The 23,953-nt window shown below is 46.8% G+C and overlaps 1 protein-coding gene across 4 annotated transcripts in view; it reads left to right on the forward strand.

Annotated features, from left to right (window-relative positions):
- The first annotated feature begins 2,301 nt into the window (after positions 1 to 2,301).
- Positions 2,302 to 23,953, forward strand: part of LOC119064243 (solute carrier family 23 member 1-like) — a 52,592-nt gene continuing 30,940 nt past the window's right edge. Inside the window, exons 1-2 of one of the 4 annotated variants that reach the window (XM_037165815.2) lie at positions 2,302 to 2,664; positions 22,473 to 22,574. In XM_037165815.2, the coding sequence (XP_037021710.2) occupies positions 22,533 to 22,574 (42 nt within the window). In that variant the 5' untranslated portion in view covers positions 2,302 to 2,664; positions 22,473 to 22,532. Of the gene's footprint in view, positions 2,665 to 22,305; positions 22,575 to 23,953 lie in introns of those variants that run through there. The other 3 variants (XM_037165816.2, XM_037165817.2, XM_037165814.2) reach the window with 3 other exon arrangements.

Here is a 23,953-nt window from a genome sequence, read left to right on the forward strand (position 1 = left end):
AGCACCATGGACAGGACTCACCGCCGGGTCCTGGGGAGAAGTGTTCAGGATTCTGGGGCGAAGCGGAGAGCAAGCCAATTTCTGTCCCTAGGGAGAAGAGAGCTAGTGTGTATGTCTCCACTGGGTGTCGCTGTCACACAAGGCCCTGGCAGGCTGCAAGGTGCTAACGCAAAGAGGGCTCCTCCCCCTCCCCTACCTGGGGAACAGAGAAGGAGTGATGCGTGTCAGTCCAGGGAACGCTGGCTGGGAGCCGCAGCAGGGGTATCGGCCCTCCTGTGCTACTTGCCACGCAGCGACCTCGCTCGACTTGAGTGGTGAGGGGAGGGTGGCGGGAACTCTCCGATGGAACTCCCTGCTTGCAGCTGCTTCTTGCAGGCAGGCCTCGCCCCGCTGTGGTGTCTCCCTGCCATCCCAAAACATCTGAGCTGGGAGAGGGGCTAGAGCTCCTCCGAGGGCTGCCGGGGTGGGGGGGTTCGTTCCCTCCCTCCCCCAGGCCCGCCTTCCCATAGAGCTGCTGTGTGCTCCACGTGCCCAGCCTTTGGGGCTTTGAAGTTCACAGGCAGGGGGCGCTTACCAAGAGCAGCCCCTCAGCACCCTCCCTGGAAGGAAACCCACTGTGGAGGAGGGGGGTCAGCAGGATGGTGGCAGTGCTGATGAGGACGCACTGCTCGTGGAAGCCACCCTCGGGGAGCTCAGGACTTCCTGGGACCTAGATGACATGCGAGAGCTGAAGAGCAAAGTCCCTGGCGTGGCTTCCATGCTTTGGGGGGGCTCACCCTCTGGGACTCCAGACTGCAGTCCTGGCCCCCAGGGACAGGGCCCCCCGGAGCCCAACGGGTGTCGCTGTCTCGATCACGGGGGAGCTGAGAGGGCAGGGCAGCAGCCTGGGCACTGGGGCTCGTCTTTTTTTTTTTTTTTTTAATTGATGAGAGAGATTTGTTGTTCCACTTATTTCCGCATTCATTGGTTGATTCTCATGCGTGCCCTGACCTGGGGTCAAACCTGCAACCTTGGCACATCCGGATGACGACTCCAAGCAACTGAGCTACTCACCAGGGCAGCACTGGTCCTTTGGAGCGACTCGGGGGACTGCGGGAATTAGGAGAGCGAACGCCAAAAAGAACAATCCCCTGGTACTGCAGAAAACACGTTTCCGGACAGGGACCTTCCCAATGGTAGCGAGGGCACTCCAGGCGGGGTCCCATGGTCCCCAAGTCCGAATACAGGTCTGTTTCACCTTCCTCCGCCAGGCCCCGCCCCCTCCATGCCGGGGAAACAATCATGGAAGAAAGCGTGTCGTCAAATGTACAATCGACCAACGTGCGATCCAGCGGGACCAAGGCGCCCAGACCCATCCGGTGAATGGCGCCGGGCCCTGAGTTCGGACTCCACGCCCTCCCTGCCGGTCCTTCCCTCCCAGAGGAAACGCAGCCCGCCCCGCAGGACGCTTCTCCGTGTTCCTTCCAGAGATCATTTTCTCGGATGTGGGGTCATCTCTTCTCTGGTGGGCTAGGTGCTCAATCTGCGTTCCCAGAATGGTCACGGGCCTGGGGCACGTGTTTCACACTGATGATCAGAGGCTTCGTGACCGTTCTGCGCGCCGGAGAGTCATCATCTGTTCATGCTCTGCTGCACCGAAACCACCGACTTGGGGTTCAGGAGACGATGGGGCTTCGCTGGGGGAGGGTCACCTAGTGAAGGATGGCGGTTGCCACTGCTGAGACACGAGGGAAGAAGAGACCTGAGCTGCGTCTCCGCCAGGGGGCTGTTACCGCCGGGGGCTGTTCCAGCCGGGGTCCTGGTTTGCGGCCAGGCTTCTCCTCGCCACGCGATCGTTCAATGCCACGGCTGTGACTTTCCGGCTCCCAAGGCGTCTGAGCCTCCTCCTGCACTGTCGAGTGTGTGATTGGAGTCTGAAATTGAACATGGTTGCCCCCAACTCCTACAGCTGAACCTTTCATCATGATGCCTTTGATTTCTACCTGTCCTTTTAATTTCTAAATGCTCCACCATTTCAAGTGCATCATTCTCTCCCCACCCCACCCCTCCAAACACACACCCAGAGCACCCTCCAAAGACCATGCCCTAGCCAATGAAATCACTTTACCAGCCTGTCTTAGAGGAAGTGTGCTGACCTGGTAGCCCAGGCCTCTCAGCCCCCTTCTCAGGAGTTCTGACCCCACCCAAAACTCTCTTCAGTGTGTTCAGAAAACTCTCATTTGCATCCCCTGCAGCGGCCGCAGAAGTTTCAGGTGGTGTCTCCAGGACATCAGCGCGGTGAAAGTCCAGAGCCTAGCACTTCCCTGAACCTGGGAAACAAAACAAAACACAGCTGAACTAAGATAGGGGGAGGGCAAGTGCTGGGCGAGTGTGAGTTTCCTGCACAGAAACTCTCTGACTTCAGAGGGGAGGGTTCTGGCAACCTTACTTCTCAGCCGCCTGGGCTGATTTCTCCCTCCCTCTGCTCCCTCTTCCATCTGCGGGTCCAGACCTGTGTACGCAAGCCCAAGCCCCAGACTGAGCCTGACCGTGCTGCTGCTGCTGCTGCTTTGACGCCGGCAGCTGGATCCTGCCTCCCCCGCCCTAAGGAGACATCAGTAAGGACTGACCTTTGCCACTGCCTAGCTGGGTCCACAGACCAGAAGCCAAGTGACCAAGAGGCAGGTAGGTGACTCAGGGCGCAGGGGCCCTGCCAAGCGCTCAGCTGCTAGCCTCCACTTTCCCCTGACATCTCCCCAGGGCCGCCTCTCCCCTCTGCCTCAGCTCCTGTGTCCGCTCACTCTTTCTGGGAAGCTACAGAGCTTATTTGGAAAGAATGACGGGGGGGGGGGGTTTATTCTACACTCTCACTTTTCTCTCCCACAAGTCTCCCCTTGCCCTTTTTTTCCCCATGGACCCTTCTGATGGAAGCAGGGACAACTGAAGTCCTTACAAAGGGGACGGTGACGATGGGGGAACCCCGGGGTAGCTGTTCTGGTGAGCAGTGTGCTCGTGAGAAACTCAAAACCTCTCCATCTACCAGTGGAGTAACTGTATTTTCTTATTTTCTGTACCCTTTTTTTCATTCTGTACTCTTTTTTTTACTGTTATTCTAAAAAGTGTTTTTCGGTGAAAGTGTACTTTGGTTATTTTGCATTAGTTACATGTGCACAGCCTGGTGACCCGTCATGGAAGGTGGGTTCTGAGGTCCACCTCTTTCTGGACAAAAGAGCTGGCCCAAGAGTTCAGAGTCACAAGTTCATGACTAAGACGTGCTGAATATACTTGGGTAATCTTGATTAACTCCAACTGCTATTCGTGGAATGCCTCCTGTACCTGACACCCAGGGAGGTGGGGTGTTGCTGAGCCTTGGGGCTCAAAGCCAGGCTTCTTGTTTTTTAAAGACTTTACTTATTTATTTTTAGAGAGAGGGGGAGGGAGGGACAAAGAGAGGAAGAGAAACATCCATGTGTGAGAGAAACATCAATAGGTTGCCTCTTGCACATGCCCCCACCAGGGTCCGAACCCACCACGCGGGCTTGTGCCCTGACTGGGAGTTGAACCGGTGACCTTTGGCTCTGTGGGATGACGCCCAACCCAGGGAGCCACACCAGTCAGGGCAGGACACATTTTAAAGAGGAGAATGGCCACGCTAAATGTATGTTTTAAGAGTTGATCCAGACGGCCGTGTGTAAAACCGTAAGGAAGCTGACATGGACTTGAAAGTGGAGCAGTGAAGGTGGGTTAATATATTTGCTACCATGAGAGGGAATCGGACACACGTGTAACACACTTAGGAGGCGAGGCTGGCAGAAGGCGGGAAGGACTGCGTGCGGCGGGCCATGCTCTGGCTCCGCCTCCGGTGGGCGTTGGCGTCATTCGCTGAGAGGGGGAGCGTGGACCGAGCAGGTCCTCTTCTCTGGACGTTAGTTCCTTCTCGAGGTCCTTCCAGCTCCCAAAACCTAGAATTCTACTTCCCAGCACAAAAATTTCTCTGCAAGAAGGTGGAGGCAGAGAAGGGGGGAGGGGCATTTACATGCATGGGCCCTGAAGTCAGCCTTCGGACCTCCGGTCCAGCCGGCGTTCAGCAGAGGATGGGGGACGAGTGGGTCAAGGTCAGAGCTGGGCAGGGACCACCCACGACGGCTACCTCCACCTCCCGCGCTGCTCAGGAGAAGCATCCTCAGTGTGTCACACGTCCCCAGAGCGCCTCGGCCCTGGTAAAAGTGCCCGAAGGGAAGACGGGAACTGCTTGCTCAAAGCACAGGGCCCGGCACAAGTAATGTCCCCTTTTTATTACAAAATCTTTGATTATAAAATCATAAGTGTGCAATTCTGTAAGATAACAATATCACGCTCCAGCCCTATGACAGTTTAGGCGATATGTTCAAATTAAAACTATAAGTGATTACACCCATGTTATTACCCTACTGACCACACTCGAGCAGGTGTTTCTTAAGCTGGACCCTGTATTTAGGTCAAATTCCTATCGACAGGACTCTAGCAAAGGAATCGCCAAAGGCCAAAACCACTATTCTCTTTTTATAAAGCCCATCACAAGGGAATTCTGCAATCGCCAGATTGTCTTAGTCTGTTCGGGCTGCTCCATTAAACAATACCACTGACTAGGTGGCTTGAACAACAAACATTTTTTCTGCACAGTTCTGGAGACGGACAAGTCCAAGATCAGGGCCCTGGAAGACTGCATCTGGTGAGGACCTGCTTCCTGGCTCACCATTGGCCGGCTTCTTGCTGTGTCTTCATATGGCAGATGGAGCAAGGGAGCTGCTGGGATCAACTTGATAAGGGCATTCATTCCATTCCTGAGGGATCACCGTTAGGACTCCCAAAGGCCCCACCTCCAAACGTCATCAGTTCAGCCTTTAGGATTTCACATATGAATTTGGGGGAATGCAAGCATTTGGTCTGTAGCACAGATCTTAGGTCTCTGGCCCTGGGCTTGCACACCTTCAGCTGGTTCGCAAAGAGGAGCCAGTGCCCATCCTGGAGTGAGGAGGACTTTCGGGAGCCTGGAGGATCTGTCCTCCCAAAGCCCCACCCTCCACTCCAAGACTCAGTGAGCGGCATGGGGACCCAGAGTGCTGTAAGGAAGAGCCAGCATCAGAAGACCTAAAGCCAGCTGCAGGCCCTGTTCCTGCTGAGAAGGGGCAGCTCAAGCCTTCTGTGAAGTTATGGCAACCTGTTTTCCTAATCCTGGTTGTAGAACAGAGGTGGTTTCCAGCCCTGCGCTGGTTTCAGATCTTGGCCCCGCCCTTCTCAGCAACCCTCAGGTCAGGTTCTCCCACCCGGGTGCCCGGCCCTGGCTCCTGGGGCCCCACCCAGATATGCTTTCGTGGGTCCTGCTTGTCTCACAGGAGGGCTTGGATGCTGAGGCACAGCCACAAACTGGAGGGTTAGCAGAAGTCGTTAGTCACACAAGAGCAGAGAAAGGAGATTATAAAAGGTGAATGGCCTGTCAGGAGGACTGTTCCTGTTAGGCCACCCTGGAAACCCGCTTGAGCCCCCAGGAGTGAACCCGGACAAGAGCTCAGATAATATGGGTCTCTGGAAGGGAAGAGCGGAGGCTGGTGGGTGTGCTGCAGCTGAAGAGGAGAAAATTAGGTTAAAAAAAAGAAAAGAAAAGAGTTATACTCTGTTTAAATTTTTTTTATTGATTACGCCATTACATTTGTTCTACTCCCCCCTCCATTCCCCTCCACCCTGCACACCCCTCCCCCACCATTCCCCCCCTTTAGTTCATGAACACGTGTCTCAAGTTCTTTAGATTCTGTATTTCCCCTACTATTCTTACCCTTCCCCCTATTTTCTATCTACTGTCTATGCTACTTATTTTCTGTACCTTCTTCCCCCTTCTCCTTCTCCCACTCCCCTGTTGCTAATCCTCCACGTGATCTTCATTTCTATGGTTAACTCCTCATCTAGCTGTCCTCTTTATTTGCTTTTGTTTTGGGTGTGGTTCTTAATAACTGTGAGTTTGCTGTCCTTTCACTGTTCATCTTTTTTATCTTCTTTTTCTTAGGTAACTCCCTTTAACATTTCATATAATAAGGGCTTGGTGATGATGAACTCCTTGAATTTGATCTTATCTGAGAAGCACTTTATCTGTCCTTCCATTCTAAATGAAAATTTTGCTGGATAGAGCAATCTTGGTTGTAGGTCTTTGGTTTTCATGACTTGGAATACCTCTTTCCAGCCCCTTCTTGCCTGTAAGGTCTCTTTTGAGCAATCCGCTAACAGTCTGATGGGAACTCCTTTGTAGGTGACTGTCCCCTTATTTCTTGCTGCTTCTAGGATTCTCTCCTTCATTTTAATCTTGGCTAACGTAATGATGATGTGCCTTGGTGTGTTCCTTCTTGGGTCCAACTTCTTTGGGACTCTCTGAGCTTCCTTGATTTCTTGGAAGTCTATTTCCTTTGCCAGAACGGGGAAATTCTCTTTTATTATTTGTTCAAATAAATTTTCCATTTGTTGCTCTTCCTCTTCCCCTTCTGGTACCCCTATAATTTGAATGTTGGAACATTTAAAGATGTCCTGGAGGTTCCTAAGCCTCTTCTCATTTTTTTGAATTCTTGTTTCTTCATTCTTTTCTGTTTGGTCATTTTTTCTTTCCTTCTGGTCTACTCCCTTGATCTGAGTCCCAGTCTCCTTTCCATTACTATTGGTTTCCTGTGCAATTTCATTCATTTCAATTAGTTTAGCCTTCATATGTTCCTCTAATTTGTGACTAAAATCAACCAGTTCTGTGAGGATCCTGATCACCAGTGTTTTGAACTGTGCATCTGAAAGTTTGGTTATTTCTTGGTTGCTTAGATTTATGGGCTCTGGGGCTCTGAGTTGTTCTTGAGCCATGTTTTTATCTGTTTGTGCCTGTTACATATGAGGAGCGGAGCCTTAGTTGATCACCAGGGTAGGGCTACCCAGGTCGCTGGTTTGTGACACTGTATGTGGGGGCGGGGTCAGAGATGGAGCAATGGCGGTCCTCTCTGCTCGCCCAGTTCGTCCCACCACTCACCCCCGCCTGTTTATCTGAGCGGAAATGTGCGAGCCTGCTGCCCTGAGCTCTGCCGTCTCAGTGCTCGCCTCTTCACTGGTTTATCTGCACCCAAATGCTTGACTGACTGCAGACAGCCAGCCGCACCTCTTCTCTGTGTCCGTAGGGAGTCCGCACCTGGGATCCGCGCCTTCAGCTGCTTGCACACCACCAGGGTCAGGGATCTTTTTGGCCAACCCACTCCGCTGCTGGCTTCACCCCTCTTACCGGTTTAGCTGAGCATTTCGTTGTTTTCGGACTCCGTATTGTCAATTTTCTGTGTGGTTTGGTTGCGTTTATTGTTGTTAAAACTTTGTTGTTTTTATATTTGGTTGTGCGTGGAGGCAAGGTGTTTCCACTTACGCCTCCATCTTGGTGGAAGTCCTAAATTTATTTACTTAAAGTCACACCTACATTGTGCAATTAAAAATGAAGAATTCCACTCTGAAGACTTTTAAATTGGGGGTTGCTTTTGGAACCTGAGGTTTTGGACTGGTGCTCTAGAACAGCGGTGAGCGGACCTCTTCTGGAAAGAGCCAGGCAATGAAGCATTTTAGGCTCTGTGGTCCTGTCACGACTATTCAACCACTGTGACACACAGCTGCCACAGGCACCATGTAGATGAGTGTCGGTCATGGGTGTGTTCCCACCAAACTCTGTTCACAGGAATAGGCGGTGGACCAGACCCGGCCTGTTTGCCCGTCTCTGTTTTATAAACTGAAATTTAATTAAACATGATTATGGGGATTATTTAGACTATGAAGTCATAAATCAAGAGCCACCATCTGGAGGAGAGAGGAAGATGGCCGAGAGGTAGGAGGGAGCAGATTCCCCTTTCCCCTACACACGGGAGAAAAACCTGGCTGATCTACAGAGGAACAGAGCAAACAGCCAAGAGTACCCCAGCATATATGAAAATAGGAGACCAAAAATTGTAGTGGACACTGAAAAACCAGACGGTAAGGAGAGTGCTTCAGGACAAAAAGGCTCCAGGGACCAGGGACCAGGGTGGCTGCAGCCCCAGGCCTGGCACCTGTCCTGTCTGCCACTGGGTCCTTGGGAGAGAGCCGGGTCAACTGCTCCCTCCCCTGCCAAACAAGGTTTGAGCAGCAGAGGGAGAGACCTGCTTGTTTGAAGTCACAGAAGGGGAATAAGAACTAAGTGGCAAACACACAGGGGCTGTGGGCACCTGCAGAGTCTGTGGATGCAGGTTGGGGACAGTTGAGAGCAGCGCCACGATGGGCCCTGACCCCAACAGTCCCCCATCTGGCTGGAGAATTGGGCTGTGCGAGAGGCCAGGCTCCTGTATGGAGCAGCAGGCTCCAGTAGGAGGAATTTCTCAAAAAGAAAAAGTGAAAAAAGACACTGGGGAATTCTCCTGCAACAATCGCTCTGGCCTACTCCCCACCCAGCCAGGCAGTGCTTCCAAGGGGGTGCCCTGCGCACCCCCATAGTACTGAGAAGGGTGCGCACCCCGACCCGTGGGGTCCCAGACGCTCACAACCGGGAAGACTGCAGTTTTCAGAAGGGCCCAGCCCACAGCGGTAACTCCGGGGAGAGCTCACTCTGAGGAAGGCTTGGATCCTGTACCCATCCAGGGCCCCGCAGAAATGCGTGCTGGCTAGCTCTGGGGAGAGTGTGCTCTGAGGAAGGCCTGGATGCAGCACCCAGGGCCTTGCAGTGAGGTGCCAGGCTAGCCCTGGGGAGAGTGCAAGGGAGGCTGACTGAGTGCAGATTGTGAAGGGAGAAAAGCCCCTCACCCTGCTGCAGTGAGCAAGACCAAAAAACTGGTGTGGCCAGTTTGAAACCACCAAGAGATTATTATTTTTTAATCTTTCAATTCCTTCTTCCTCTCTCTCCTTCCTTTATTCCTTCTTCCTTTCTTTCCAACTTTACCTCTTCTTCCTTCCTTCATCTGCTTCTCTCTGTCTTTCTTTTTTAAAATATCCACAAGTGAGACAAACAAACCCGGAACCGTGAAAAGACCAGAGTTGGGCCCAAAGAGGGGGCTTCCCAACAGCTGAGACAGTGAGACAAATTTCACTTTGCTATTACAGAGAACCTTCAAGTTACTGCATATTTGTATTATTATTATTTTTATTATTCTTACATCTTTTATTTTAATAGTATCTTTGCATTCCTCTTGTTTCTGTTTAGTCTTCTTTGCTTGGCTGGTTATACTGTATCGTTTGACAGGTGTCCCCTGTTTTCTCTTTCATAGTATATTGCTAATTCACCATCCTTGACTTCACTTGGGTTCCATTAGCACACTACTCAAGGTCCTATATTCCCTATTCTTGTTATTCAGATCACATAGATTCTGTGATATGATTGTTGCTCTAATAGTATTGTAAATAATAGCTGTTCCATACAATTGTAAATACTATACAACACCCCTCCCAGACTTAGCCCACTTCACCGTTTCCTGAACTCCATTATTGTAGTGGTTAACTCTATTCTCTCACGCACTACACCTATGTATTATCCTTTGCTCTCGCCTTACTTCAGAATCTGACTTCCCACAAGCTCACTGCCTTCTAGATCCAACTCACAGCCCCTACCTCCTCAGCAAGAGTCTTATCTTCTCTCCATCCTTTCTAAAAAGTGGCTAATTGGGTGGAATATCATGGTTAACACTATACATAGCCAAAGGATCTCCTATCTCTTCTCTACTGGCAGCTACTGTAAACACCATAGAATACTCTCCTGCTGTCATAAACCATTTTTGCTCCTCCTCCAACTGATCACAAAAAAGAGTAGGTGGAAGTGGTGAACACCAGGATACCTGCTGGGAGAGGAAACCCACCAACAAAAGAACCACCAACAGAGAACAACAGAAAAAAGTGAAGGAGGGAGTGGAAGCCACACTAACCTCAATCCAGGACCTATCTGGAAATACAACTAAATAGTGGAGAAATCACCCAGGACAAACAACTGAACAAGAGAGAATCAGTGAAACCTTATACACATGGAAGAAACAACTTCAATACAACCTGCCCTCACCAGCACAACAAAATACAAAAGGTGGTGGACAGAGTGACCCTCATTTAACCGGCTGGTGGGAAGGACCCACCAAAGAAAGACCCAACAACAATCAAAACCCAAAAACAAACACAGAGCCAACTTAAACAACAACCCAAGACCAGTGAGCTTAGGAGATCAGAGACTGCACCACTGAATCTCACAGATCTTCTACCACAGACATTCACACCAGAAACCCAAGGAGCCAGAACAGATACATTTTTATTTTTATTTTTTTCAGAACAGATACATTTAAGAAGCTGATGCTAATAAGAAGAGTCTCACAAACAATGAGAAGACAAAGAAACAATCCCCAAATGAAAGGAAATGAGGAAGCCTCAGAAAGAATGCTAAATGAAATAGAGGCAACTCAACTATCAGATATTGAGTTCAAAGCAATGGTTATCAGGAAACTCAATGAGCTCACAGTGAATTACCAGAAATATATAGGGAAACAACAATGAACTCACTGCAAACTATATCAACATGAAAAAAAATAGAAACTATCAACAATGGCCAAGAGAAAATGAGGAATACAATTTCTGAACTGAAGAACACAGTAGAAGGAATCAAAATCAGGATCAATGAAACAGAAGATCAGATCAGTGAGCTGGAGGACAAAGTAGGAAAAAAACACCACCCAGAAAGAGCAAGAAAAGGAAAAGAGGCTCAGAAATAATGAAGAGGGATTAAGGGAAATGCAAGACAATATGAAACATAATAATATCTGTATAATAGGAATACCAGAAGGAGAAGAAGAAGAACAAGGGATAGAAAACCTATTTGAAAAAGTAATGATGGAAAATTTCCCTAACTTAATGACAGAAAAAGTCACAGAAATCCAGGGAACACAGAGAGTACCAATCAAGAGGAACCCAAAGAGGCCCATTTCAAGATGCGTCATCATCAAAATGGCAACATTCCAAGACAAAGAGAGAATCTTAAAGGCAGCAAGGGAGAAACAAGAAGTAACATACAGGGGAGCCTGATAGAGTTAGCAGCTGACTTCTCAATGGAAATGCTCCAAGCAAGAAGAGAATGGCAAGAAATATTCCAAGCAGTGAGAACCAGAGGCCTGCAACCAAGACTGCTTTACCTGGAAAGGCTCTCAATCAAGATACAAGGCCAAATAAGGAGCTTCCCAGACAAAAGAAGTCTAAAAGAATATACCTCCACCAAACCAGCTCTGCAAGAGATGCTAAAGGGACTGCTTTAAGGAAAGAAAGGAAAAGAGAGAGAGAGGAACACAGGTATGAAAATGGCAATGAATAAGTAATTTTCAATAATAACCTTAAACGTAAATGGATTAAATGCTCCAATCAAAAGACAGAATAGCTGAATGGATAAGAAAGCATGACCCACACATATGCTGCCTACAAGAGACCCACCTCAGGACAAAAGACCTACACAGACTAAAAGTGAAGGGCTGGAAAAAATATTCCAAGCAAATGGACAGGAAAAAAAAAAAAGGCAGGGTAGCAATACTCATGTCAGACAAAATAGACTTAAAAAAGGGGGCCATAAAGAGAGACCCAGAAGGTCACTTCATAATACTTAAGGGAAGAATCCACCATGAAGACGTAAACATTGTAAATATATATGCATCCAACATAGGAGCACCCAAATACATAAAGAAAATCTTAGAGGACTTCAAGAAAGATATTGACAGCAACACAATTGTAATAGTAGGGGATTTTAACACCCCATTGTCAAAAATGAGCAGATCTTCCAAACAAACTATCAACAAAGATACTGTGGAACTAAAGAACACCCTAAATGAAATGGACTTAACTTATATATAGAGCCCTTCATCCCAAAGAAGCTAAATACACATCCTTTTCAAATACACATGGAAAATTTTCAAAGATAGACCACATAATAAGACACAAAACAAGCCTCAACAAATTCAAGAAAATTGAAGTCATACCAAGCATTTTCTCTGACCACATGGGACTGAAACTAGAAACCAACCCTAAGGGGGAAAAAAAAACCAAAATACTCAAAATCATGAGGATTGAATAGCATGCAATGAATGGGTCAAGAATGAAATTAGGGAAAAAAATTAAAATGTTTCTGGAAACAAATGAAAATGAACTCACAGCAACCCAGATCTTATGGGACACCGTGAAGGCAGTCCTGAGAGGGAAGCTCATAGAGATACAGGCCTACCTAAAACAGATAGAAACATTTCAAACAAACAACCTAACCCTATGCCTACAAAAACTGGAGAAACAATAACAAAGACAGCCCAGAGCAAGCAGAAGGAAGAAAATAACCAAAATAACCAAGCAGAATTAGATGACATAGAGACTAAAAGCACAATTCTAAGGATCATTGAATCCAGGAGCTAGTTCTTTGAAAAGATAAGCAAAATGGACATGCCTTTAAGCAGGCTCATCAAGAAAGAAAGAGAGAGGACCCAAATAAACACAATCAGAAATGAAAGAGGAGAGATTACAACTGACACCACAAAAATACAAAGGATTGTAAGAAATTACTATGAAGAACTGTACGCCAAAAATTTGAAAACCTAGATGAAATGGACAAATTTCTAGAAAAATATAATCTCCCAAAACTCAATGAAGAAGAAGCAGAAATCCTGAACAAACCAACAACAGCAGATGAAATTGAAGCCATAATCAAAAAACTCCCAACACACAAAAGTCCTGGATTGGATGGTTTCACAGGAGAATTCTACGAAGCATTTAAGGAAGACCTAGCCCCTATCCTTCGCAGACTATTCCAAAATATCCAAAATGATGGAAGACTCCCAAACTCTTTTTATGAAGCCTGCATCATCCTAATCCCCAAACCAGATAAAGACACAATAAAGAAAGAAAACTTCAGGCCAATATCGCTGATGAACATAGATGCTAAAATCCTCAACAAAATATTGGCAAACTGCATCCAACAATACATTAAAAAGATCATTCACTATGACCAAGGGGAATTCATCCCACGGGTACAAGGATGGTACAATATTCACAAATCAGTAAGTGTAATACACCACATAAACAAAAGCAAAGACAAAAATCACATGATCATATCAATAGATGCAGAAAAAGCATTTGATAAGGTACAGCACCCATTCATGATAAAAACTCACCAAAGTGGGAATAGAGGGAGCATTCCTCAACCTAATAAAGGCCATATATAAGAGACCAACAGCCAACATCATACTCAATGGGCAAAAACTAAAAGCTTTTCCACTAAGATCAGGAACAAGACAAGGTGTTCACTTTCACCACTTCTATTCAACATAGTATTGGAAGTTTTAGCCACAGCGATCAGACAAGAAAAGGAAATAAAAGGCATCCAAATTGGAAAGGAGAAAATAAAACTGTCATTGTTTGTAGATGACATGATATTATACATAGAAAATCCTATAGACTTGGCCAAAAAACTGCTTGACCTAATAAATGAATTTGGCAAAACAGTGGGATACAAAGTCAATATCCAGAAAGCAAAGGCATTTTTGTATACCAACAGTGAAACAGCAGAAGCAGAAATAAAAAAAAATCCTATTTGATATAGCAAAAAGAAAAATAAAATACCTAGGAATAAACCTAACCAAGGAGGTAAAAGACCTATATGCAGAAAACTACACAACACTGAAGAAAGAAATCAAGGAAGACACAAACAAATGGAAACATATACTGTGTTCATGGATCGGAAGAATTAGCATCATCAAAATGTCTATACTACCCAAAGCAATTTATAGATTCAATGCAATACCTATTAAAATACCAATGGCATATTTCACAGACATAGAACAAACACTTCAAAAATTTATATGGAACCATAAATGACCCTGAATAGCTGCTGCAATTTTGAGAAAGAAGAGCAAAGTAGAAGGGATCACAGTACCAGATACCAGACTGTATTACAAGGCCACTGTAATCAAAACAACCTGGTACTGGCATAAAAACAGGCACATGGACCAGTGGAACAAAACAGAGAATTCAGAAAAAAACCCAAATCTCTATGGTCAATTAATATTTGACAAAAGGGGCAGCAACATAAAATGGAGTAGAAGTAGCCTCTTCAACAAATGGTGGGAGAACTGGACAGCCATGAGCAAAAAAATGAAACTCGAGCACCAACTAACACTATACACAAAAATAAATCCAAGGTGGATAAAAGATTTAATATAAGCCATGACACCATTAAAGACCTAGAGAAGAACACAGGCAGGAAAATCTTAGATATTCCATGCAGCAACATTTTTACTGATATGTCCCCTAGAGCAAGGGACATAAAAGAAAGAATAAACAAATGGAATCTCATCAAAATAAAAAGCTTCTGCACAGCTAAAGAAAAGAGCATAAAAATGAAAAAAGAACCAACTGTATGGGAAAACATATTTGCCAATGATACCTCAGACAAGGGTTTAATCTCAAAAATATATAAGGAACTTACATGTCTCCATGCAAAGAAGACAAGCAACCCAATTAAAAAATGGACAAAGGACTTGAACAGACACTTCTCCAAGGAGGACATACAGAGGATCCAGAGACACATGAAAAGATGCTCAGTATCCCTAGCTATCAGAGAGATGCAAATTAAAACCACAATGAGATACCACTTCACACCGGTCAGAATGGCCATCATGAATGAAGCAACAAACAACAAGTGTTGGAGAGGTTGTGGAGAAGAGGGAACCCTAGTTCACTGTTGGTGGGAATGCAGACTGGTACAACCACTATGGAAAACAGTATGGAATTTTCTAAGAAAACTAAAAATGGATCTGCCTTTTGACCCAGCAATTCCACTGCTAGGATAATATCCTAAGAACCCTGAAACACCAATCCAAAAGAACCTATGCACCCCAATGTTCATAGCAGCACAATTTACAATAGCCAACTGTTGGAAGTAACTTAGGTGCCCATCAGTAAAGGAATGGATCAAAAAACTATGGTACATTTACACAATGGAATTCTATGCAGCAGAAAGAAAAAAAGAGCTCCTACCCTTTGGAACAGCATGGATGGAACTGGAAAGCATTATGCTGAGTGAAATAAGCCACGCAATGAAATACAAATACCATATGATCTCACCTTTAACAGGAACCTAAATAACAAAACAAACAAATGAGCAAAATATAACCAAAGACACTGAAATAGAGAACACGGGGACAGTGACCAGAGGGGAGAGGGGAGGGAATTTCAGGGAAAAAGGGGAAGGATTTACAGGAACAAGTATAAAGGACACATGGACAAACACTAGAAGGGGTTGAACTGGGAGGAGGGTGGGAAGCACTGGGAGTGTGTGCTGGGATGGGAGTAAAAGACAGAAAACTGTACTTGAACAACAATTAAATTTAAAAAAATTAAAAGTAAAATTTAAAAAAAGAGCCACCCTCCACTTGAGGCAGCATGTATCAAAATTGGAAGTAAATGATTTTGCAAATCCAATCCTTAAATCGTACAACTCCGATTTCTGGTGCAAGTAGTAAAGGCTCAACAAAGACGGAGAAAACATCGCCCTTCATGGCTAATGCTGGTTTACTGACCTTCCAGATCAAGAGTATATGAAACCAGGTGTGATTTCGAATGAAGCCTCTTATAGGCAAGTGGTCTTTACATAATTTCCGCAGCCCTGACTGGTGTGGCTCAGTCAGTTGGACGTCATCCTGAAAATCAGAAGGTTGCCAGTTCAATTCCTGGTCAGGGTACATGCCTGGGTTATGGGTTCAGTCCTTGATATTGTCTTCCCTCCTTTCCCTTCTCTTTAAAAATAAATAAAATCTTTAAAAAAATTGTTTCCTCTGTCCTCTCTTGGATTGTTTCGGGCACATTTCCGACAAATATAATTCTGTTGTGGAAAAATGTGTTGAGGTTGTTAGCATTAGAATTGACGTTTAACTTATTCTTAATGCACTCAGAATTTAACAATCAATGTGACTGAAGGGTAAAAAAAAGAACAAATATGTAAGTCATTCTGGGGAAAAAAACTTGTCTGGGATTGGAGATGAGAGTGTAGGTTTGTGGATGGGTGTTTATAGTTGTTGCAAATGTTAGAAAACCCAAAGCAAACTGGGTTTGACCTAAAGAAAACTGGCTAATAAAAGTGTAGGCATGATACACAGATTCAAACACCACTGGACCCCATTTCTCTGTATTTCAGCTCTCTGCTCCTTGTTGGATTCCTCATCAGGTGCCACATAATTATGAGTGGCTGCTGGTAGCTACAGAGCAACATCCTCTAGGTTCAAGGTTAGTGAAGAAGAGAGTACACCTCCCACCTCAAAGTCCCAGCAGAAGCCTCATCAAAGCTCATGGCTCGTGGCCTTACTCATCCAAGGCCATGGCCAGGGGTGTGCAGTGCTCCCACTGTGCCCGCACCCCTGGGCAGAGCAGCCACCAGGCAGAGTGCACTCTGCCTGAGAAACATGATCTGGTTGCTGTGGCTCAGGATGCTTTGCAAAAGGAAAACAAGGGAAGGCTAAGTGGATTCTGAAAGGCGGAACCAAGAGCTGGCCTACCGTAATTGGAGCATTTCTTCAGAAACCCTGTGGGCCTCATTAGCTCTAGTTATCAGGTGTAATTTGCCCCAGGGCTATCTCTGGGCACATTCTCTCACGCAATAGCCAACTGCCAATGTATCTGACCTCACTGCTGAAAGGTCAAGCTTTCCTCCTTAGCCTACTCCATATGCAAGGATGGTGCGTCCAGTCCAGTGGGGCCATCGGGCATTATAAACTGGGAGACCCAGTGCCTTCCTTCTTTCTCCCAAAGTGCCTGGGGCCCGAGCAACTGCCTCAAGTTTGAGATGAGGAGATTTTGTGCAAAAATGTAATGGGAGAGTTTTAACTCCTTCATGTGTCTGAGAAAAAAAATCACAGGTTTCCAGAGAGACCCCCATATTCTTAAAACAAATTCCTCTCATTGCTTGAGCTAATTCCTACAGCTAGATTTATGTAAATCAAAACACAAGGGCCATACATGATCACCCATAAATGTGCTGGGTGTGTACGGGGGACCCCAGGCTGGTGTGGGGCAGGGGAGGAGGATTCCAGCCAGGGCCAGGAGGCTGAGGCCACCAGCTGAGCAGCTAAGGCTGTCTTGGGGACAGTCGTGGGGTACCACGGTGCCACAGTGGCTTTCGGGTAGAAACAGTGGCAGAGCCAGGCAACTCTAATGAGGGGAGGGACCAAAGTCCATTAAAGTGACTTCTGAGGAACAGAAGGCTTGGCTCCTCCTCTGAGCAGCTGAGAGGGGTGGGGATTATGTGACAACAGTGGTGCCCACTAGCCACAGGGTGGATGCAGAAAGGGCTTGGACCCAGGACCACTGGAGACAGAGTGTCAGGTCCCCAAGAGAGGATGGAGATGAAGAGTGAGGAAAGTTCTGGAACACTGCACAGGCAACCAGATGAAGTGGGTAACGAGATCACCTTTCTGCTTGGCCTCCTTTTGGGTGGAAAACCCTGCACCAGGTTACCTCAGGTGGCAGAGGAGTTTCATTGTCCACCTAGGCAAGTGGCATGAGGGCAAAGCCAGGAAAGGCAAGACCTTCCTGGGGGAAGGGCAGAGTCTGCGTGAGCAGGCTCCTCCGTGGTCACGCTCCCTGGGCCATCTCCCCTGGAGCCCTATGCTCCCCACCTGCAGACCCCCATGGCCTGCATGGGTCCATCTGGCATGTCCTTGACCCTGCAGACTGTGGAGCCAGACAGTCTGGATTTGAACTTCCATTCCCGCATTTGCTATGAACCTTGGGCAAATAGTCTAATCCATCGGCACCTGAATTTCTCAATCTGCAAAATAAGGATGTGAATGTTTAGTTTGCCGTGAACATTAGGTAAGACAAGAGAAAAAAGGTGAAGCACAGTGAACATGGTTAAGTGTTCAGTCAAGTTCAGCTGCTTAGAGATCTTTGACTCTCTTCTGACCTTTTCTCTCCTGTTATAGCCCAAATCAGGTCTGTCTCCACCTTCGTCAAAAACTTATGGTTGGGTTTTTCAGGGTTTCCTCTTGGACCAGCTCCTGCTGACGTTAACGTGCAGCCCACCATGTGTTCCCCAGACCTTGAGATTCAGTGCTGCCCATTCCAGAATATTCCACTGCAATGAGTAGCTGAAACTTGGCTTGCTTTTGATTTGCTGAAGTAGAGTTTATAAAAAAGTTTTGAATAGAGCCTTTCAAGTGCCTGGTCTGGAATGAGAGTCAGGTGACACTTTCCTGGATTTGTCTTTCTAAAAGGTGGGTCATTAAACACTTCTGGGCGTTAACGGAGTCAGTCATCCAGGACTAAAGGCATTTTTTCTCAAGCTCTTGCTTGAGGCCTTTGCCCCACCCATGAGCTTTAGTGGCCGCTCCTATTGCCGGACAGAGGCGTGGCTCAGAGTGGGTCGGACTAGGGTCATGCGTAGTGTGTGGGGTTTTGACTTTGTGTAGGAAAGATCTCACAGTACAAGTCCAGGGGACTGTGAAGGTATGTTTATTAAAGCTGGGGACAGTAAAACAAGGAAGGGCTTTGCATAGGAGAAGCAACAGGAGTGCCTCAGCTGGGCTGCCTTAGCTCACTGAGAAGTCATAGGAAAGAAGGCTTTAGGGGCAGGATCAGCCTGAGACGTGCTGCCAGCTGCCCGTTGCCTCAGAGTTTAGGAGATGCATGCCCGTGAAGAAAGCAGCTGGGGGGGCAGGGAGAGAAATGAAAGGGAATGGTGTGGGCTGCTCCCCAGAGGAAGACCGTGCCCTGAGTCCGTTGTCTTGAGGTTTTTGAGGCTTTTGTCTCTCTCTTGCAGGTGGGAATCTTAGGGGAGGTCTCAGGGGAGGTTGTCAGTAGAACATTCATCAGTTCCCTGTCAGGGCCACGGTCTCCTCTGATTGGTCAGTGCCAGGGCAGGGCGTCTGTAGTCATTGCAGTTGATTCTGGTGTCACTCACCTGGTTTTGTTGCTTTTCTGGGCCTGGAGCTAAAACACAACTGAGGCCTAGATGTCATCTCCAGGGAGTAAATGTTGCCCTGGAGGTCAGGTCCTTGTTTTCTTAGTTTTTCCTCCTGCCGGGCACTCAGGCCTTCCACCCTGGTGACCATCTGCACCTGGCTGTAAATTGCTCTGCCACCGTGTTCAGCTGTCTGTCTCAGTTTCCCTATCCCACTTGTCAAAGAATTTTCCTAGCTTCTTACTATCATGTCTCATTTCCCCCTCCAAGACCTCCATTCTTAAAATCTTTTACCCTGCAGAGGTCACAGTCAAAAAAATTACAATGTTGGTCGTGTATTGAATATCACACACTCTTATGAAGCATGTGTTACAACCACTCTGACACCTTCAATGTTATGGCTTAACATTAGTCATGTACAAACATGCAAATAGTCATGACCCTGAATGTATGCATCCAATGTACATAACAATATTTAAGAAAAGAGTTTCTTTGTGTCCCTCAAATCAGCTGTGACCTCCACAGGGTTTGGAGGTGGTGAGAGAGGAGAGTTTCTCTTCAGTCACTGCTTCCTGCTGACAAGGATTGTGGTCCCTGCCTGTGTAGGGTATGGCAATCTCTTCCTGTCTGATCTAAGAGACACAAAGGAATAGAATCTGAGATTGGAACAGAAAAACTGTTGGCTGATTCTTCCAAAGGAGGGGTAGGCTGGAATTCCTGAAGCATCATCATCTTGATATGGAATTGTTATATCCAACTCAACCATCTAGTCCTGATGAATAATTCAGCCAAACCACTGAGTCTCATTTCAGAAGGTGTTTTTTTTTAAACTATAATTTTAAAATAGAACAGATAAAGTATGTATAGGGACCTTAGTAGCTTTCCCCTCCGTGGTAATTTCAACCTCTCCCAAACTATCAGACGGAGGAAAGGGAGACACCCCCAAGCAACCCCATCCATTCCTGCCTTTTCTTTCCAAATCTCACTTCAGTCTCCTACAGTTCCTTCTCGGTGGCCTGGTTTTTGCAATAGAAACAGACTTCTCCACAAGAGTTTCCTGGCAAACCCTATTTCATAATTCCATAGTTTACCAAACTGAGAAGCTGAATCAGACTCCAAGCTTGCTTCATCATGAAGCCACAGCATTTCCGTAAGCCTGATTTACAAGAAAATCATAGCATTTACAGGTTTATTCACACCCAGAGGCTGCCATGTCCTCTGTCCTTGAGATTTAATAGTCCGGGCAGGCTAGAAGCAGTTTTCTGGGGCTTAACCAAAGCCAGGCATCAGGACTATCAAAAAAGCAGGAGGAGTAGGAAAAAAAACCACCTCTGCTAGGTACATCTGCATCAGGAACCAGACAATGCAGCACAACCCTGGTGCATGCACAGCAGTAGTGACATCAAGGGGCAGAGCCCAGCTCTTGGGAAAGGACCAAACTAGACAAGAGGTACAGAACCCCAGCACATCCAGAAAAAGGACCCGCCAAGGGAAAGGCCCAGACCAGGCCTGGAAGATTGAGGAACACCCTGAATACCCTAACAACAGCCTGGCTGTCACCAAGACCTCAGACCCAGGGGCAGCTGCAGCCAGAGTTTGCCCTGAAAACAGATTTTCTATAATAGTGTTAATTGACCTGTGTTCCTCCTAGGGGCTTCTAATTTGTAATAAAGATAGGCTTCCCATTAATTTGGTTTTAGAGCTGGCATTGCTAATTTTGTATGCAAAAATTAACTTAGACATTAAAAGAGATGCATTTTGACCATATTCAGTCAGTCACGTCTAGTTAAATCTTCCAATTTTTGTAAGTACTTGCAAGTACGTAAAGGCTTTTTCAGTAATTGCATGTCTGCACATCAAACCCTCCCACATGTCTCTGCCTCCCCTTCAAAGATTCTTAGCTGCCCAAGAATGTCCGAGTTGAGCCAGAGGGAATAAGCGTTCCTCATTCTCAGAGCTGAACCACTGAGTTTAGACTTTTCTTTATCCAGAAAAAGGCTTTGTTAAGACCATCAGAAAGCAACTTCAACTGAAAGCCAATGTTCAAAATCAGGCATTCATTTTTTTCCCTTCTGTCCTGTCTTAGCTTGGCTTCTTCTCAAAACTTAACCTTTAGCTCTACCTCAATGATTTTTAAAAAGACAGATGAAATAAACTCAGCCTCTTACCTTATAAGAACAGAGACGTCTAGAATCCGTGGGAATTCACCCAAGCTCAACCAACACAAACAGAGAAGCCAGTAGGGCACGATGGACCTCTATAGTAACGAGTACAGTCCTGGTCTGTGAGACAGTCCTGGGTCAGCTCCTCTCCAGAATCCCACCGTTCTATCAATGATGAGACAGCCCAAGTCACAGCAAGTGAGCCAGCTTGGCTGTACAGGGTCAAGAAGGAATGTCCTATCTGGGTCACCATATTATGTTGATGGGGACTTGGCCCTGAGTAGGTCTGACTAGGGTCATGTGTAGTGTGTGGATTTTTGACTTTGTGTAGGAAAGATTTCACAACATGAGTCCAAGTGACTATGAGGATACATTTATTAAAGCTGGGGACAGTAAAACAAGGAGGGGCTTAGCATAGAGGAAGCAACAGGAGAGCCTCGGCCGGGCTGCCTTAGCTCACTGAGAAGTCAGAGGAAAGGGGGCTTCAGGGACAAGTCCAGGGGACCCGCCTAGGACATGCTGCCAGCTGCCCATTGCCTCAGAATTTAAGAGATGCATGCCTGTGAAGAAAGAAGTGTGGGTAGGGAGAAGAAAAGGAAAACAGTGCTGGCTACTCTCCAGAGGGAAAGCACCTACCTCTAGGTCCTTTGTCTTGAGGCTTTTATTTCTCCTGCAGGCGGGAATCTTAGGGGAGGTCTCAGGGGAGGGTTTCAGCAGAATATTCATCAGTTCTCCAGGTATTCCCTGTCAGGGTCATGGTCTCCTCTGATTGATCAGTGCCAGGGCAGGGTGTCTTTGGTCATTATAATTGGTTTCGACATTGCCACCTGGCTTTGCTGCTTTGCAGGGCCTGGAGTTAAAATAAAATTGAGGCCAAGATGTTATCTCCAGGCAGAAAAGGCCAGGGTAAAAGAGGTTACTCTGAGGGTAAGATCCTTGTTTGCCCTGTTTTGCCCCTGCCAGATGCCCTGGTGATCAACTGCACCAGGCTGTAAATTGCTCAGGCATTACGTTTAGCTGTTTGTCTCAGTTCCCCTATTCCACTTGCCAAGAATTTCCCTAGCTTATTTTCCTGTCTCCCTACTACACCCTGAGGGGCTGTGCCCTGACTTCTTTCCTTGTGCTATAGAGGATCATTAACTTCTCTGCCATTATTCAAACTTATCAAATTATAAAACATTTACTGCAACATCATGCACCTTGGTCTCCTGCAGTAATCATACAGGAAAAGGGCTGGAGGGGAGTCTGTCATGTATCAGCAGTCAGGGCGGGGCTTGGAGGCCTCACCCTCCCCAGAGCCAGCCCTGGGTCTCTGTCTTTCTCTTCCACATATTATTTTGGCAGATTTTGAGAAGTTAATCTTTCTCTACTAGAGTGACTTCACTTCTGTTTTATCCTGAGAGGAGACCCAAAGGAGAAGACCCCAAGAGGCCATGAACTCTGCCATCACCAGCTGTGAGCACCCTGACCCCTTGGTGAGTGCTGGTAAAATAGAGAGGGAAGGGTGAGAAGGGGGCAGGCAGTGAGGAAGGAGGAGACCTGGTGCAGGGTCCAAGCATGGACTCCTAATGCCCTGATTCATTACTACTGCTAAGGATGACGGCTCACAGATCTAGATGACATTTTCAATGATCAGACAAGGGTGGCAGCTATACTCCGGACCTGCCATCACCGATGCAAAGATTCCTCCCTGAGAGCTGACCTCTGAAGGGGTCACAAAGGAAGGAGGAAAAGGTGGAAAACCCTGTGCTTTACCTTTACACACAGGTTAGTCTCTGTCGAAACTGAATGTGGGTTTCTCAGAAATGATCAGAAGCCCTTTCTGAAGCAAATCAAAGGGAAGGAGAGTGGGAAGCAGAGAGAGAGAGAAGAAAAGAGAAAGAGAACTGATATTTACTAAAATCCTCAGGCACTTTATGTACTTTATTTTGTCCCTTTGAAGTCCATGAAGCAGGCTCTTCTGCTCCCATTTTATAGATGGAGAGCCCAGAGAAGGAAAGTTCGGGTAACCCAGCTGGAGGCTTGTCTGCCTAGTCCTTGAGCCCTGGCCCTAGGACCTCTCCAACCTACTCTGGCCACTTGAAAGTAACAGCAGGACCTGAGTGGAGACCCTCTGCTCTTGCCACTGCCCACCACAGGGGGAAAGAGACCTCCCCTCCACCCCAGTCTGGGGCTGCAGCCCTAATGAGGTCTAGCCCAAGTGTCTTTGGGACATGTGCCACCCACAAATCTGGACTGGGCTCTAGAGCTGTCCCCTGGAGCCAGTCTGCTCGACACTGGTCACTGCTGCTCAGCCTCTGATAGAGAGGGGGCCCTGGCTCTCTCCTGGAAAATCACTGGGGTGAGGCAGACACCTGAGGGAACTCTCATTCTTTCTCCTCAGAATAATTTCTGTTGCTACTTCATGGAAGCTAAAAAAACAAAACAAAACAAAACAAATCTTGGGAAATAAGTTGAAGACCTCATCTTCTGGAGGCTGTGATGTTTTCTACATTTTTGACTTACCTGAGGCCAGTTGGAGCGTAGAGTGAACAGGGCACATACTCATCTCCTGTTCAGTGGTTCATCTTCTCTTCATGTTCCTCAAATCCTCAACGCCAGCACCCAGATGGAGAAGTCACTCCTCTGAAATGTTTTTGGTTTCCATGTTGCTCTGCTGGAAACATCTAGTGATGTAAACCCAGGGAAGATAGCTTTCCGACCCTGAAAGCCTATGGCCTAGCTAGAGAAAAGGGGGGTACCCAGAAATCTTTCTCATACAAGGGAGAAACTGGTTAATGATGTAACAGGGGGACGAGAGGTGCTGGGAGTGCGAGGGAGGAGAGTCATACAGGGTGGGACCCCGGGGGAGAGG

Source organism: Artibeus jamaicensis, unplaced genomic scaffold (assembly GCF_021234435.1).
Source record: "Artibeus jamaicensis isolate MK-2021 breed Jamaican fruit bat unplaced genomic scaffold, CSHL_Jam_final scaffold_3307, whole genome shotgun sequence".
Classification (NCBI taxonomy): domain Eukaryota; kingdom Metazoa; phylum Chordata; class Mammalia; order Chiroptera; family Phyllostomidae; genus Artibeus; species Artibeus jamaicensis.